At 44.5% G+C, this 17,477-nt stretch overlaps 1 protein-coding gene across 1 annotated transcript; it reads left to right on the forward strand.

Annotated features, from left to right (window-relative positions):
• The first annotated feature begins 1,847 nt into the window (after window positions 1–1,847).
• On the forward strand, window positions 1,848–2,943 carry LOC104939302 (trace amine-associated receptor 4). Its single transcript, XM_010755822.3, has 2 exons — window positions 1,848–2,038; window positions 2,142–2,943. The coding sequence occupies exons 1-2, from the start codon at window positions 1,869–1,871 to the stop codon at window positions 2,941–2,943; spliced, it is 972 nt and encodes a 323-aa protein (XP_010754124.2). The 5' UTR covers window positions 1,848–1,868.
• The last annotated feature ends 14,534 nt before the right edge of the window (window positions 2,944–17,477 follow it).

Consider the following 17,477-nt stretch of genomic DNA (forward strand, 5'->3'; position numbering starts at 1 on the left):
CCAAAGCTGTGGTGACTGCAGAGGTGGTTGAGGCTGGAGGTGCTGAGGCTGCAGTTTTGGTAGATGGAGACTGAGATGTGATGGCTCCACCTGTGGTAGTTAGAACCAGAGTTGTGGGGACTACAGTTGTAGTAGCTGCACCCAGAGTTGCTACAGTTAAAGTTGTAGTGGCTACAGCCAGAGCTGTTGTGGATGTAGTCATGTTGGTTGTAGCCAGAGTTGTGGCAGCTGCAGTTGTGGTGTTTGGGGCCAGAGTTGTGGAAACTTCATGTATGGTGGTTGGAGCCACAGTTGTGGGGGCTGCAGCTGTAGTAGCTACAGTCGGATTTGTTGTGGATCTAGTCATGGTGGTTGTAGCCAGAGAAGTTATTGCAGCTGCAGTTATGGTGGTTGGGGCCACAGTTGTAGTGGCTGTAGCTGTGTTGGTTGGAGCAAGAGTTGTGGGGCCTACAGTTGGAATAGTTGTAGTTAGAATTGTGGGGGCTACAGCCGAAGTTGGAGTAGCTAGTTACAAAAGATACTTGTCGTTTAGTTTACATAGTTCAATCCTGAATTTTTTGTTTTGTCTTAGTGAGAGAGTTTGACCTTGTCAGAGTTTGATGAGTCCTCCATTGTTCCACATGTAATTGCTGTTTTATGCAACTTTAACAGACTTGAATATTTTTTAACTATTAACCACAGTCACAATCAGATGTTCTACAGTCTCCATTGTTCAATGTCTAACAACTGTTTAACCAACAGTACCATGCAGTACAAATAACTGCTATTGCTGACAGCCTAGAGTTATGTTTATTCTCTGGTTTATTGTTCATTGTCTTTGACAGAGGACCATTCAGGTTTTAAATTCTAAGTTGTAAATAAACAACAAATAATTCAGCTCCATTTAGTCCATACAATAAATATATATACCCAATATAATCAAACTATCGAACCTTGTAATCAAGAAAGTGTGATTAATAGTTACCTTGTTGAGAGGATTCTTGTAAATATCCAAGCAAAAATATCCAACAAAGAACTTTTCTCTCCATGATGATTTCTCACCCCTCCAGGTACAGAGAGGTATTTAGTCTGTGACTGCACATTTCACTTTGTGAATAAATTACTCCTCCCTCCGCGACAGAGGGAGTGACGAGGCATTGGTGACAGTGGCTACTTTCATGTAACCTGAAACACCAGGTAGGTCACAAGCATGCATTGCTACAACACCACAACTGAATGGTAAAGACAGATTAAACAACCCTTATCGAAGAAGGGTGGAGCAATTCTCCACATCCAGAATCCACAGGGGTTTTTTTTTCAAGTGGGATTGAATAATTAAAAATAGGGCTAAAAATGTTTCTTTCCTTATTAAATGGGTGGCTGTTGTTCAGGGGGTAGAGCGGCTCATCCACTAATCAGATGATCAGTGGATCGATCCCTGGTTCCTCCAGTCTGCATGTTGAAGTGTCTGAACCTCATATTGCTCCTGAAGGCTGCACCATCGGTGTGTAAATACGTATTGGCTCATAAAACTGACGAACATGGTGGCCATTGCCAACAGTGTGTGAATATGGGTGAATGAGATATGTAGTGTAAAAAGTACAGTCCATTTATCATTAAATCAACTCTTCAGAAGCCTACGGGTGACGTCACACATGCATTGTCCATTCTTTATTCAGTCTTTGTTCACCCATCTGTGGAGCTGCTCAGTGGCTAACAAATCACTACATTACATCAGAGAGAGAGGGATGAATATGAAGTAACAATACACCAGAGATGTGGGTGGGAGCTTTAGGAAGGAGAGGGGAGTAGAAATAAGTCTGTATGTCAGAGAGCTTTGGTCAGAAAGCTGCCAGAGCTCTGCACCTTCTCTCCTTCTGTCTCTGGTGATGGTGGCAGAGGGAGGTGAACTCTGCTTTCCACAACTCCTCAACTCCTCCTGCAAGAAGCCGGAGCCTCCTCGCTCCGACACTGTGCTCATTTACATTGCACTGTGCTCCATCGCTCTGCTCACTGCAGCTCTCAACCTGCTGGTCATCATCTCCATCTCCCACTTCAGGTACATTCACAGCACACACTCCACTTACTGTTTTTAATCAATACAGACTACTGTTAATGATATTGGTGCTTGTATTCGCAGTGATGATACTCTCTCATTACAGGCAGCTCCACACTCCCACCAACTTCCTCCTCCTCTCTCTGGCTGTCTCAGATTTTCTTGTGGGCTTTCTGCTGATACCCCTTGAAATCGTCCTGACAGAGACCTGCTGGATCCTGGGTGACCTCATGTGTGCACTGTATTATCTGTTACCTATCATCATAATCTCTGCCTCCGTAGGAAACATGGTACTCATATCTGTTGACCGCTATATGGCCATTTGTGACCCCCTGCGCTATTCTGTCAAAGTCACCCAACAATTTGTTGCATTGTGTGTTTTCCTGTGTTGGGTTTGTTCAGTTTTCTATGCCGTTATCCTTTTATACGATGGCCTGAATCATCCAGGCAGGTATAATTCCTGCATTGGGGAGTGTGTGGTCAGCATTTCAGGAGCTTTTGATATTGTTGTCGGCTTCATTATTCCCATTACCGTCATCGTAGTTCTGTACATGAGAGTTTTTGCAGTGGCCGTGTCTCAGGCTCGCGCCATCAAGTCCAACATCTCACTCGAGCGTTTAAAGACTGTAAAGGTGAAGAGATCTGAGATAAAAGCAGCCAGGACGCTCGGTATTCTTGTAGTTGTGTTTCTGATCTGTTACAGTCCACTTTACTGCATGGCTCTCACAGGCCATGCCATCATGGTTGGTACTTCAGCTGAGGTCTTCATGATTTTCTTCATGTACTTTAACTCCTGTCTAAATCCTGTCATCTACGCCATTTTCTACCCCTGGTTTAAAAAAGCGATCAGACTAATTGTTACATTTCAGATAATACACCCCAGCTCCCATGACGCCAACATACTGTAAAGAGACGATGTGGAATAAGTGATCATGCTGTTGTTTGTATATCACAATGCATGCATACATACATACATGTATATGAATCTATCATTTGAAATATTCTGTTTTTATTTTCAGTATTTTCTGAAAAAGCAATTCATGACCTGAAGGACGAGCATCTGTTGACGTGTGTAATGTTTGATAAGTGTTCGCTCTTTACCTGAAGCAGAGAATACAGGACACATCACACAAGAACATTCCAGGTTAGAGAAAGTCATTCTGAATTTGTTTTAATAAAGATGTTAGACTATGGTGAAGATCAGAAGAGCTTCTTTATAATCCACGGTTTTTGCATATTTGTACACACAAATATTGATTCAAATACTGATTTATTTATTGTTTTAATTGCATAATAGACACAACCATACAATACATTGTTTTCTTAAAGGACATATCAGACCAAAACAATGTTTTTCACACAGCAGCACCGTTGTTTCATTCAATGTACACGTCATATAATGTGTAAAGGGTGGCTGACACTGAAAACCATAAATCACTGAAAATATGATTCATTTTAATGTATTTGTCACATATAATAATCCAGGTACGATCATAGTGAGCTGACTGTTTAATCAAAAATGGTTTAAAATGATAAATAGTAATAAAGTGTAAATCTATAGAAAGTATAAATAATAATGATCATTATGCAATGAATGTGTGTAAATCAGTACAAAGTAACTTTAATGGAACTAAATAAGTAATGAGTGTTGAGTGACAAACTGATGAACTTTAAGTTTCTCTTAAATAATAATTAAAACTAATTAAGTGGAGGTTGAAGTAGTTTGTGAGAAAATACTAAAATAAGGTGGAGAAATAAATGAGTGACATAAGAAATAATCTACTATAAATTATGAGAACATGACATTGTGTTAACGTGAGAATGAATTTGGAAAGCCTCTATTGTCTCAAACTCTGCTGAGAACTTCTTTCAGAGGCTGCAGCAGGCTCAGTTTTAAAGCTAGAGTGAAGATATTGGTGTCATATGAAACTAAATGACTTCAGGCAGGCATGTCCAAAGTCCGGCCCGGGGGCCAATCATGGCCCGCAGTCAGATTTCATGTGGCCCTCAGCTTCGTTTTTATAATATATTATTTATGGCCTGTTAGGATTGTCAGATACTGTCCGGCTGGAAGATTAGTCTTTTTTGGTTGAAATCATGAAGCATTTGGATGCACTAAAAGTGAAGGACATAACTGCTGCTGTTATAAATCTGTAGATGTGACACAGAATGTGACTTCCTGAAAGATTTTGTTAAAGACAAGAGCAAGAGTGACAAGTTTTAAACGTAAATGTTAACAGACTTTGCATTACTCGTAATAAGTCATGTTTAAAATGAACAGATTTGTATCAACTTCATACAAACTTTGTGCATCTGTATGTTACTTTTATTGTTTTTCATTTTTAAAATGTTCGTATTGCCCCCTGGGCATCTTCACATTGTCAGATCTGCCCTCTTTAAAAGAAGTTTGGACACCGCTGACTTAAGGCCTCCATGTTATGTTACGACTTAAGGTTTGTCTGTAACAGAAGTTAGGCAAAATGTTGGCGAGGGGAAAACTGGTTAGTTCATCATACACAGTGCTGAGCGACATCTCAAAGTAATTTCCAAGCTTTCAGATGATGTATGCCGCTTCTAGCTGGCACACTGTTGACTATCTTCCACAAAAACCGGCTATGGTACAGAGGTGGTGGGGGTTAGTATTTCTCAGTTCAGTTAAGACTTCGATATTTGAGCCACTGTTCATTTCATGCCTCAGATATTTGTTTTGTTTTTTGCAGCTGCGTTGAATAATAAAAAATATAAAAAATTAAAAATTGTCCTTCGTCTCGTCTCGTCTTCTCCGGCTTTATCCGGATTCGGGTCGCAGGGGCAGCAGCTTCAGCAGGGAGGCCCAGACTTCCCTCTCCCCGGCCACTTCGTCCAGCTCTCCCAGGGGGACCCCAAGGCGTTCCCAGGCCAGCCGAGAGACATAGTCCCTCCAGCGTGTCCTGGGTCTTCCCCGGGGCCGCCTCCCGGAGGGACATGCCCGGAACATCTCACCAGGGAGACGTCCAGGAGGCATCCTCACGAGATGCCCAAGCCACCTTAACTGGTTCCTCTCGATGCGGAGGAGCAGCGGCTCTACTCTGAGCTCCTCGTGGATGGCCGAGCTTCTCACCTTATCTCTGAGGGAGAGCCCAGCCACCCTGCGAAGGAAGCTCATTTCATCCGCTTGTATTCGCGATCTCATTCTTTCGGTCACTACCCTAAGCTCGTGACCATAGGTGAGGGTAGGAATGTAGATCGACTGGTAAATCGAGAGCTTCACCTTTCGGCTCAGCTCCTTCTTCACCACGACGGACCGGTGCAGAGTCCGCATCACTGCAGAAGCCGCACCGATCCGCCGGTCGATCTCCCATTCCATCCTTCCCTCACTCGTGAACAAGACCCCGAGATACTTGAACTCCTCCACTTGAGGCAGGATCTCATCCCCGACCTGGAGACTGCACTCCACCCTTTTCCGGCTGAGAACCATGGCCTCGGATTTGGAGGTGCTGATTCTCATCCCAGCCGCTTCACACTCGGCTGCAAACCGCTCCAGAGAGAGCTGAAGGTCACGATCCGATGAAGCCAACAAGACTAGATCGTCCGCAAAAAGCAGCGACCCAATCCTAAGGCCACCGAATCGCAGCCCCTCGACGCCCTGGCTGCGCCTAGAAATCCTGTCCATAAAAGTTATGAACAGAACCGGTGACAAAGGGCAGCCCTGGCGGAGTCCAACTCCCACGGGAAACAGGTCCGACTTACTGCCGGCAATGCGGACCAAGCTCTGGCACCGAGAGTAAAGGGACCGGATAGCCCGTATCAATGGGTCCGGAACCCCATACTCCCGGAGCACCCCCCACAGGACCTCCCGAGGGACACGGTCGAACGCCTTCTCCAGGTCCACAAAACACATGTAGACTGGTTGGGCGAACTCCCATGCACCCTCCAGGGCCGCGCTAAGGGTATAGAGCTGGTCCACAGTTCCACGGCCAGGACGAAAACCACACTGCTCCTCCTGGATCCGAGGTTCGACAATCTTGCGGACCCTCCTCTCCAGGACCCCCGAAAAGACCTTCCCGGGGAGGCTGAGGAGTGTGATCCCCCTATAGTTGGAGCACATCCTCCGGTCCCCCTTTTTGAAGAGGGGAACCACCACCCCGGTCTGCCAGTCCAGAGGCACTGCCCCCGATGTCCACGCGATGTTGCAGAGACGTGTCAACCAAGACAGCCCCACAACATCCAGAGCCTTGAGGAACTCCGGGCAGACCTCATCCACCCCCGGGGCCTTGCCACTGAGGAGCTTTTTGACTACCTCAGCGACCTCAGCCCCAGAGATGGGCGAGACCACCATGGGGTCCCCAGACTCTGCCTCCTCAAAGGAAGACGTGCTGGTGGGATTGAGGAGGTCTTTGAAGTATTCCCTCCATCGGCCCAAGACGTCCCCAGTCGAGGTCAGCAGCACCCCGTCCCCACTGAACACAGTGTTGACAGTGCACTGCTTCCCCCGCCTGAGCCGCCGGATGGTGGTCCAGAACCTCCTCGAAGCCGTTCGAAAGTCGTTCTCCATGGCCTCACCAAACTCCTCCCACGCCTGAGTTTTTGCCTCCGCAACCGCCGAGGGCGCGTCGATACCCATCAGCTGCTTCAGGCCAAAAAGGTTCTGTAGGACTCCTTCTTCAGCTTGACGGCATCCCTCACCGCCGGTGTCCACCAGCGGGTTGGGGGGCTGTCGCCGCGACAGGCACCGACCACCTTACGGCCACTGTTCTGGTCAGCCGCGTTTCGACAATGGAGGAACGGAACAAGGTCCACTCGGACTCAATGTCCCCCGCCTCCCCCGGGACGTGAGTGAAGCTCTCCTGGAGGTGGGAGTTGAAGCTCTTTCTGACAGGAGATTCAGCCAGACGTTCCCAGCAAACCCGCACAGAACGTTTGGGCCAGGTCTGACCTCCATCCTCCCCCACCATCGGAGCCAACTCACCACCAGGTGGTGATCAGTTGACAGCTCCGCCCCTCTCTTCACCCGAGTGTCTAAAACATGTGACTGCAAGTCCGCTGACACGACCACAAAGTCGATCATCGAACTACGGCCGAGGGTGTCCTGGTGTCAGGTGCACATATGGGCACCCTTATGCTTGAACATGGTGTTCGTTATATATAATCTATGACGAACACAGAAGTCCAATAACAGAACACCCTTGGGTTCAGATCAGGGGGGCCATTCCTCCCAATCACGCCCCTCCAGGTCTCACTGTCGCTGCCCACATGAGCATTGAAGTCCCCCAGGAGTACAAGGGAGTCCCCAGAGGGAGCGCTCTCCAGTACCCCCTCCAAAGACTCCAAAAAGGGTGGGTACTCTGAACTGCTATTCGGTGCATAAGCACAGATGACAGTCAGGACCCGTCCCCCCACCCGAAGGTAAAGGGAGGCTACCGTCTCATCCACAAAAACAAGCATTCCCACCTCTGCTCTGCGCCTCTCGCCGGGGGCAACTCCGGAGTGGTAGAGCATCCAACTCCTCTCAAGGAAACTGGTTCCGGAGCCCACACTGTGCGTCGAGGCGAGCCCGACTTTATCTAGCCGGTACCTCTCAACCACGCGCACCAGCTCAGGCTCCTTCCCCGCCAGAGAGGTGACATTCCAAGCCCTCAGAGCCAGCTTCTGCAACCGGGGGTCGGACCGCCAGGGTCCCCGCCTCCGACTGCCGCCCAACTCTCTTGGCACACGCCATCTGTGACCCCTCCCATGGGTGGTGGGCCCATGTAAAGGGCGACCCATGTCACCCTTTCGGGCTGTGCCCGGCCAGGCCCCATGGGTGAAGCCCGACCACCAGGCGCTCGCCAACGAGCCCCACCCCCAGGCCTGGCTCCAGGGGGGGGGGCCCCGGTGGCCCACGTCCGGGCAAGGGAAACTTGGCTCCTTGAATGTCCTTTCTTTATTAAATCAACAATTCACCAAAAATGCTACATGAGTTACATTACACTGATGTCACATATAAGCAAGCTAAGCAGCAGTCTGTATTAAATCAAATCAAATCAAATCAATTTTATTTGTATAGCCCAAAGTCACAAAGTACATTTGCCTCAGAGGGCTTTACAATCTGTACAGGGAGTGACACCCTCTGTCCTTAGACCCTCGGTTCGAGTGAGGAAAAACTTGCCCACAAAAACCCTTTTAACAGGGAAAAAATGTGGAAGTAAACCAGAGTTAATAAAAAAACTCTAAACACACAAATATCAGTAATGCTCCATCGACTCTAACCTGTTGATAATTGATAATTCGCTGTAGGTACGCGCGTGTGTGTGTGTGTGTGTGTGTGTGTGTGTGTGTAACAAAACACAACTGGTATTTCGCAAGCGTTCCTCTAACGTCCACCTGAGTCTGGCTCCAGAAGTGAGTCAGTCTCCATAAGTCCCCATGTCCAAATGTCCAACTTCACAGCAGAAATAAACATGTTTACAGCCTGGTACAAAAAACAGTTTTGGTCTCTGTAGCTAATTTCCCCGTTCATGACAACTGTACTGAGGGTGAATTTATATACAACTCACCTGTTCACATTATATTAAGGCTTAAAGTTATGCAGGGTTAAGAGCGGGGACGCTTTGATTGACAGGTGGGTGTGGTCACAGATGGCTTGTTTGAGCAACCAGGCTTCATTCAGCCGCCTCAGGTCCCATGATGATCCACGACTTTGCTGTTTTTTTTTGATTGGAAACAGGTGATCTGCATGAGTTCAGGTTGGAAAACACACACTGACTGTACGTAACCTCAGAGGAGAGCTCCACACAACACTCACACACACATACACACACACACACACACACACTCTCTCTGAAGGTGTTTCACATTTAATTTGTCTCTGGGCGCTGAGCATCTTTCAGCGTGAGGCCATTATCTGCTCCTAATGGATGTGTACATCTACCGCTAACAAAGTTTTCACACCTCCTTTCATTAGAGTCACATGACGACATCACTGCAATCAGAGGTGTTACTTTAAGACAAAAACAAGCTGCAGGTGAGATCATTTGTCATGACACTTGTGATGCAACCTCGACACACCGGCGCAATCCAAACACAGAAACATAATACAGAATAAATATGAAATGTTATTTTGATCTGAGTAATAACTGTGAAAATCTTCTATGTTTAAACGAGTCCTTAAATTTGCAGTGAAGTCGACCACATTCATTTTCCAAAGGGAAACATGTTCGGTATCACTGGAACAGCCTCATATTCAGTGGTCAGGAGTCGATTCATAGAAATCCCAGAAGAGATGCAATTGAGGTGTGAAAATTCAGCCGATAACGCTTCACAGAGACGCTGCAGGACGTCTGCCTTCCCCGTTAACTAAGTGAAATGACCATCACAGTCAATAATTCATCTAAAAGAAATCCATAAAAGCTTTGCGTCAAACACAAAACACAAAGAGCTCTCAACGTTTCAGCTTCTTCTGGAGATTAACAAGCTTCCAACCGACCAGTGAATTTAAAGAAAAGGTTTGGCGATGAAGGGGTTAAAGGGCTGACACTGTCATGTCTGTCATGGAGGCCTCCTGGTTTTTAAGTGCATAACCGATGCATCCAGAACTCTTCTGCTCTTCTTCTCGGCTGCAGTTATGTTCGAGGAAGTTCTTTACTAAAGGAACGCGTGTCCTCTCTGCAAATATTCGATCTGTGCTGTGTAAACCTGATACGTTTTGTTACCAGGTTCATTCCACACCGCTTACATTCAATTAAATAAACACTATTTTCTATTTGAAAGAACATCAGCATGTTTGTGTGTTGGTGAGGCGTCATTATTGTTCTGATTGTGCATCCAGACTCAGTGTCATCTACTGCAGGTCTGGAGTCAAATAATAGTTTAATTTTTATTCTGTCTATGCCACAATGATCCTGTAAGAGCTGAGTTCATAAGCAGCCATCTTTAAGTAATAATTAAGGGAGAGGTGGTGGAGGTCAGTTAATTAATTACTTACTTACTCAATGATTGTTTATATTGTGGGCAGCAGTGGCAGTCGGCTAATAACTGAATGCCTGAGGTAAGTTTTTCCTTCTTAACGTAGACGTCAGGTGCAGTGCCGCCCCTCTCTTTTCTGTTTTAACTAATGATTTCTTTCCTGCAGGAGACGAGCGTCAGTGTGGGCAAAGGGCTCCTTGGAGGAATGACCATGAAAGACCTCAGCTACGTGAAGCCCTTTAGCTGCCTCTGGGGTAAAAATAACAATAATAAAATAAAAAAAAAACTGCCCCTCTCTGTCAAAATGTAATTATCAAGAAGGAGGCTCGCGGTCAGAGGCTGTTGAGGGATGTAGAACACACACGTTTTAAGCTGTTTATAGTAATCACTTTTTATTTGTTAGTGTTTCATCTTCAACTTTTTTAAATGTTGTAAATATATATATATATATTATATATATATATATATATATGATTATATATATATATATATATATATATGTAAATAAAATGTTTTGCCACAAAGTTTGTCGTGTTATTGTTTGCGTTTACTGTTCTAATGTTAAAAATAAAAATATAAACTTTGGCTGAATTAATTTTAATTTAATAATTGTTTTTAATTTCTTAATTTCCACTTTTGTAAAAGTAGTTTCAGGATACAATTGTAATATTTCATATTACAACAAAAATGCTTCATGTGTCATTTTCCTTCCTTTGTCGTGTTTTCCCGCCACTTTTGACTCTATTCCACCCTGATTCACCTGTCCCTCATTACTTCACCTGTGTACTGAGTATTTAAAGTCCCGGTGTTGCTCTGTTCTGTTTGTTCAGTGTCTGTTCTTCAGTCCTGTGTTCCGTCTTGTTGCGTCGTGTTTGGTCTGTCCTGAGCTTTTGGACATTTTTACCTGGACTTCCCAGCCGCCTTCGGTGTTGTCATACTCATTAAAGTCAAACAGCATGTACAAGCATTTGCACGTTTCAAACATATTTCAAGTAAATATAAGAAACATTTGGAAAAGATTTAGATTTAAAATAAAATATAAATGATAAATGTAACAATGATAAAATCAAATACTATTTGAAATGAATAGAGTAAATACAAACGGCAGCACAAGCAGCAGACTGTGATGTCCGTGTTGAGTGTGTTTGAATCTTCCCATATTGTTGTTGTAGGTCGAGTCTTTGGAAACTTTCAGGAAGTGTGCAGTCCTCCATATAGACAATACAGCGCACTCTGGCTCTCACTGTGGGACGCTTTCTGGGATAGTTAGGGTGACGAGTAACTTTCAGTGTCTTATCATTTTCCACGATGCACTGTGGGTGCAACTGTAACATTAGACCAGGACAGTCATGGTGGAAAATCTGAATTTAGAGGAAACCCACTAAAAAATACAGAACTCAATGTTACAATTTATATTTCTGATTAACTTAAATGATCTAAAATACAAAGTTCATGACTCTATTTTCCGTATTTTGATTAGTTTGTCCTTCTGGGCCGTCTTCTATTTCAAAAGCATCTTCAATATTTACCAATGTTTCTGTTCATGAAGCTTCGAAGTTGCCACAAGGTGACGGGGGCATGCTGGTGGGCTTTTGGTGCAACTGTGTTAACATGTCCATCAGGCAACGTAGACTGAACGGGCAACAAATCATGTGGACATGTGGTGCATGCAGAGAGTTTTATCCAAAAAGCTTTTCAGCTTCACGGTAAGAAAAGTCAGTCCCAGATTTACTCCAGCGGCTTCTTGCCTGGTCGCTCCGCTCGGTTTTTGTTTCTCCACACGACTTCAAACTCCACCAGGACCGTTTCAGAAGCGTTCAGTCCACCAGACTTTGTTAACTTTATGTGCTTCTAAACATATAAATAGTAGTTTTTACAACAACAGTTTGCACAGGGTGTTTTGAAGATCGACTGGATTCTCTACGCCGTCTCCGTGTCTGACTTCAGGAAAGTCAGCGTTTTACAGTAGAACACTTCTTCGTCAAATGATTTTCGATTCTCCACCTCCGAATTCACCAAAGTTGGTTAGAACTATGCAGTTTGCATTGTTTCATTAGACTGTGGTCTATTGAATACAAGTCATCATTCTGATTTATTGAATATGTTTGAGATAAGAGAGAAAAGGAGGAAGAAGAAAAACAAGTGGAAGAGAGGAAAATGTTGGAAGTGTTGGAAAGAATTTGTCCCTACTCTTCCGACCATGACAGAAGAAGATGAAGGCGTCTGGGCTGGATATGTTAATGTTCTGTTCAAGGTGTTGACCTTCAAATTCTTCAGATTTCAATCCAAGCGAGCATCTGTGGGATGTGCTGGACAAACAAGTCCAATCCGTGGAGGCCCCATGCACCTCGCAACTTACAGGTTTAAAAGTTCTGCTGATCTCTTTTTCAGCATAGCGAGAGGAGAGGGACGTGCCGCTAAAATGAGTAAGGTCTCCAGGGATATGTATGACAGCTTTTCTCTCAATAAAACAGTGGCGATGATCCAAAAAATAAATTAATAAATAAAGGATCTGCTAAATTCGGTGCCAGATACTCAGCACACCTTCAGAGGTCCAGTTTCATGCCTCAATGTGTCCGGGCTGTCAGTATTTGGCAGGTGGTCATAATGTTAAGGCTGATTTGTGCAGTTACCTGGGGTAAAACCATACAACTAGAACAAGACCATATGCAAGATTCAAACTCAGCAGCACAGTGACATCTAGTGTTTCATAGAACTTACAGCAGCCCTTCACGACGGGAGCTGAAGTACCACGTCTCTGATTTGAATAGTTTCACTGATGTTACTATCGTTTAGAAGTGCTGCATTAAATGTAAATAGTATGGTGAAACAACTCTACAAAGAAATATGTTTTGCTGGCATATTTAATATGAATGCCATAGTAAAAGTTGTATTTTTCCAGTGTACATGAATATATTTCACAAGTATTCTCTTCTCATCTTATCCCAACATCATTTAGCTAAAAAGTGAACATACAGTTAGTACATTTACTCAAGTACTGCACTTTTCTTTTTTTATGTTAACTTATACTTCATCTCGTGAGCCGATACTGTACTTTTTATTTTACAGCTTTAACTACTCTGATACTTAGATTATTCTTACATAATATAAACCAACTATGATATATTATTATAGGTTAAGTTATCCAGCAATATATAGAGTCATTAATGTGACTTCTTTGCACTTTGAGTGCACTATACTTTGGCTTAGGAAAGACTGGAATGCAGCTGACTTGTGATATTGCTACTTTCTTCCCTGAGGTGTGGCAGCAGAAACCACGTGATCTTCGTTCCTTCTTACAACCTGTTTTTAATCCACTGGGTGGCACAATTGTTCTTATTCTGTTGAACGTGTCCGGCAGAGATTCCCATTTGTTCCCATAATGCTCAGCATTAGATCATTAGATTAGATTCACTTTAATTGTCATTGCACAAAGTACATGTTGTGTGCAGTTATAGATAAATGAACCTGCTGTTAAGAAAACAACAAAATGATGATTTAACAGCACAAACCATGAAACTAACCCCAAGTAGGTCTTTATGCAGAAACATCAGTGGCAGTCACAGTTTCCTGTATGATGGTGTGTTTAGAAATTCTGCCCTCTAGAGGTCTGGAGAGCAACACACACTCCACATACCACAAACACTCTTATATTGCTGAGGCCTGATTCAGACCAGATCTACGGCCTTTTACACTACATATCTCATCCACACACATTCGCACACCAGTGCCGCAGCATTAGGGGCATCATAATTCATATTTTCAGCTGATTATACACTTGTGAAAACATAGCTATGGATTTAATATTCCATTTCTGCCTAAATCTTACTGGAAGTGTAAAAACCAACCTGACACATTATTATTGTTTGATAATAATACGACAATCTGTGACTTTAGAAATCAGTTCCACCTTTCTCATTTTTATCACATGTTGGCTCTATGATGAACTCTTCATCCTGAGGATGATTTAAACTCACTGCACTGTCTACACACAGAAAACAACAGAACACCTGTCTGAACCTGGACTGCAGGTACACTGGCTTATACAGCACGGCCGTTAATAACGTGTTTGGTGAGGGCCCAGAGAACAAAGTTTGGAGGCCATCCGCGGCGGTGTTTAGTTCAGTTGCGTAGTAGCTCGTGTGCGTAGGCTCAGTCCCTGCTGCGGAAGCTGTGGGTTCGAAACCAAATCTTGTGGCTCCTTCCTGCATGTCGTTCCCCCTCTCTCTCTCTCCCCACATTTCCTGTCACTCTTCAGCTGTCTCTGTCGAAATAAAGCTTGAAAAGGCCAAAAAAAAGAGAGATAATAACTGATCTCAGCTGTAGTTGTGGAAGAACCCAGAGTCCACCTCACTCCAGAGCCAACTGGTCCTACAGGCAAATGAAGATCTTCTCGATATCACAAAGAAGTACAAGACTTACTGCAGAGAAACTGATGCATCAAAGGGCAGGTATGAACTTTTCTACCATAAAGTAACTGATTTTAAATCATACCATGTTACACTGACTTTGCACAGAGCTCAGAGCACTGTTCTTGTTTTCACCACAGTCTGTTTGAACCACTTGAGGTTTTCAGGCCTGGGGGGTGGTGGAATGCCGGTGTCATGCCAGAACCGGAGCTGAGCAAGTGGACAATACAACTAGGCTCAGCAAACTCTGTGGACACAATGACAAAGGAGAAGAGGTCGAAGGAGATGTTGACAGATGGAGCTAAGAGAAAGGGAGAGTGACTCAGCAAGAAGCCAATTCCTGTGAAACAACCTCACTGTTAACCAAACGCATCTGGTTTTCATTTTGTGTCACAAGTTTGTGTATCCATCCTGACCTCAATAGCAACATTTTAATAGCAGTAACAACAACAAGCCCAGAGATGATGTAAGATCACTGTAATGAGTGTCATTAAGTCCTCCGCTGAGATCTCCCCAGTGTTCCCTCAACAAGCCTCCGGGAACATTGATGGCTGCAGCCAGGATTCATACAGTGGCTACTGTGAGTCGGCCTCAGGGGATGGGGAAGCTCCTTCATGTGAATAATTCAAAACTCACTCAAATTATCTAAAATGTTCGGTGTCTTATTTAGTGTCAGTCTTTTCGTGTCAGTCGTGATGATAAACTAGTGAAAAAAAGATCGATGGTTGTTACATCCTAAACGGTCAACATGTCATCGTCAACACTTCATCGTCCCTGGAGACCAATTACACAAATTGCACCACTGTGGACAGCTGCTCTGGGCGTCAACCCAAACAACAACTAGTACAACAACAGGGTCACTAATGCATCTTGGAAAAGGCTGAGTTACCTCACAGGTCACACATTTTCCAACAAAACATCAAGTTGACCATTACTGAAGTGATTCACATGACACTTTTCTGTTCTGGCACCATCATGGTTAAGTTGTTGGTAAAGAAAGAGAAAATTCCCAACCTTGCAGCGAACTGATTATTGAACTGGACGTTTTTACTCTACTTAAAGTGATATAACGTAGAAATTGGTATTTTTGAGATTTAGTGCCTCCAGTTTCAGAGTGTAATCACACTGTTCAGCTGTACTCGAGTATTTGTTTTGGTTACATTACTTATGATTAGGGATGTAACGATACGGAATATCTGACATCTCGATTATAGTGACCACATTTTCACGGTTAACGATATTATGGCGATATTCTTAATGGCTGTGCAGACAGGATAATTGTCCTCCACCAGCTGTCCCTCTGCATTCTGAAGAAACCCAAAATACGCCCAGACCTCGGATTTCGTCTTTTTAGTGGGGTGGAAAATGTCCTGCGTGCTGCCAGCACTTTCCACCATGCTTTCATTCTTGATGCCTACGTTACAAGTTACGTATTCACACAACGCCTTCATATCCCGACAATCCACTGAGATAATGAGATTAATTTAAACATAAACTGTAATTTTTATCGAGATTTACCGTAATAACTGACAACCATTACATCCCTACTTCTGATCAAAATCTAGTCAGTCGACAACTTTGTTAACAGCCAATCATCATCCAGGTCCCCAGCAGCAGCTGATATCACTGACTAGTCCAGCAGCAGTCAGCCCAGAACCAGAACCAGAACCAGCAGCAGCTGATCTCACTGACTAGTCCAGCAGCAGTCAGCCCAGAACCAGAACCAGAACCAGCAGCAGCTGATCTCACTGACTAGTCCAGCAGCAGTCAGCCCAGAACCAGAACCAGACCCAGCAGCAGCTGATATCACTGCCTAGTCCAGCAGCAGTCAGCCCAGAACCAGAACCAGAACCAGCAGCAGCTGATATCACTGCCTAGTCCAGCAGCAGTCAGCCCAGAACCAGAACCAGAACCAGCAGCAGCTGATATCACTGCCTAGTCCAGCAGCAGTCAGCCCAGAACCAGAACCAGAACCAGCAGCAGCTGATATCACTGCCTAGTCCAGCAGCAGTCAGCCCAGAACCAGAACCAGAACCAGCAGCAGCTGATATCACTGCCTAGTCCAGCAGCAGTCAGCCCAGAACCAGAACCAGAACCAGCAGCAGCTGATATCACTGCCTAGTCCAGCAGCAGTCAGCCCAGAACCAGAACCAGAACCAGCAGCAGCTGATATCACTGCCTAGTCCAGCAGCAGTCAGCCCAGAACCAGAACCAGAACCAGCAGCAGCTGATATCACTGCCTAGTCCAGCAGCAGTCAGCCCAGAACCAGAACCAGAACCAGACCCAGCAGCAGCTGATCTCACTGCCTAGTCCAGCAGCAGTCAGCCCAGCTCGGCGTCTGTCTTTCAGCCTTTTATTTCACCAAGCTCTCACCAACCACTAAAAGTCAGTCCCACATTTACTCTTGTCCGGCGGCTTCTTGCTCGCTCACTCTCTCCTTTTCTCTTCTTAGCTTCCTCCGTCAGCGTCCTCTTCGTCATCATGTCCATTGATGCTTCTGGCATGACACCGGCTTTGCTTCCTGTCAGCAGTGGTCCAACACACCTGTGGTACAAACGCTAACACACCCTGGTGCTCTGAGCTCACAGTCTAAACCAGGGGCATTCAAATACAAATCTTAAAGGGCCACAAAGATTTTTTTCAATGACTCAAAGGTTCATTTATTGAGGTCGGTCAGGCCACATGCGATATACTGTAATATTCAAAAGAAAATGTCCTTTTTATTCAAAACAACAAACATGAACTTAAATAAAATATCATTTCCATTTTGACATAAATTAAAATAGTTGAATAAAACAAGAAATGACCCCTGTCATGAAACCAAAACAAATATTAGGAGGGGGTTAAGAATCAGCATGCTAAAATCAAACCAAATGTTCCAATTAGCAAAAAAAGGAGGGAGGGAGAATGAATGCAAACTTTTCAGCCCATTCTTTGAATTTCACTGTCCACCTTTCTTTTAGCAGAGAACTTGGAACACGCCATTTTCGTGCAATCTTTTTTTTTTGCGTGCAATCTCGGCTCCTACAGCGTCAATATCTGAACCGCTCCAAAAACGGAAGTGAAAGTTAAAAATTGCGCTCAGAGCACGACCGAGTAACAGGCTGTC

Source organism: Larimichthys crocea, chromosome XVIII (assembly GCF_000972845.2).
Source record: "Larimichthys crocea isolate SSNF chromosome XVIII, L_crocea_2.0, whole genome shotgun sequence".
In the NCBI taxonomy this organism is placed as follows: domain Eukaryota; kingdom Metazoa; phylum Chordata; class Actinopteri; family Sciaenidae; genus Larimichthys; species Larimichthys crocea.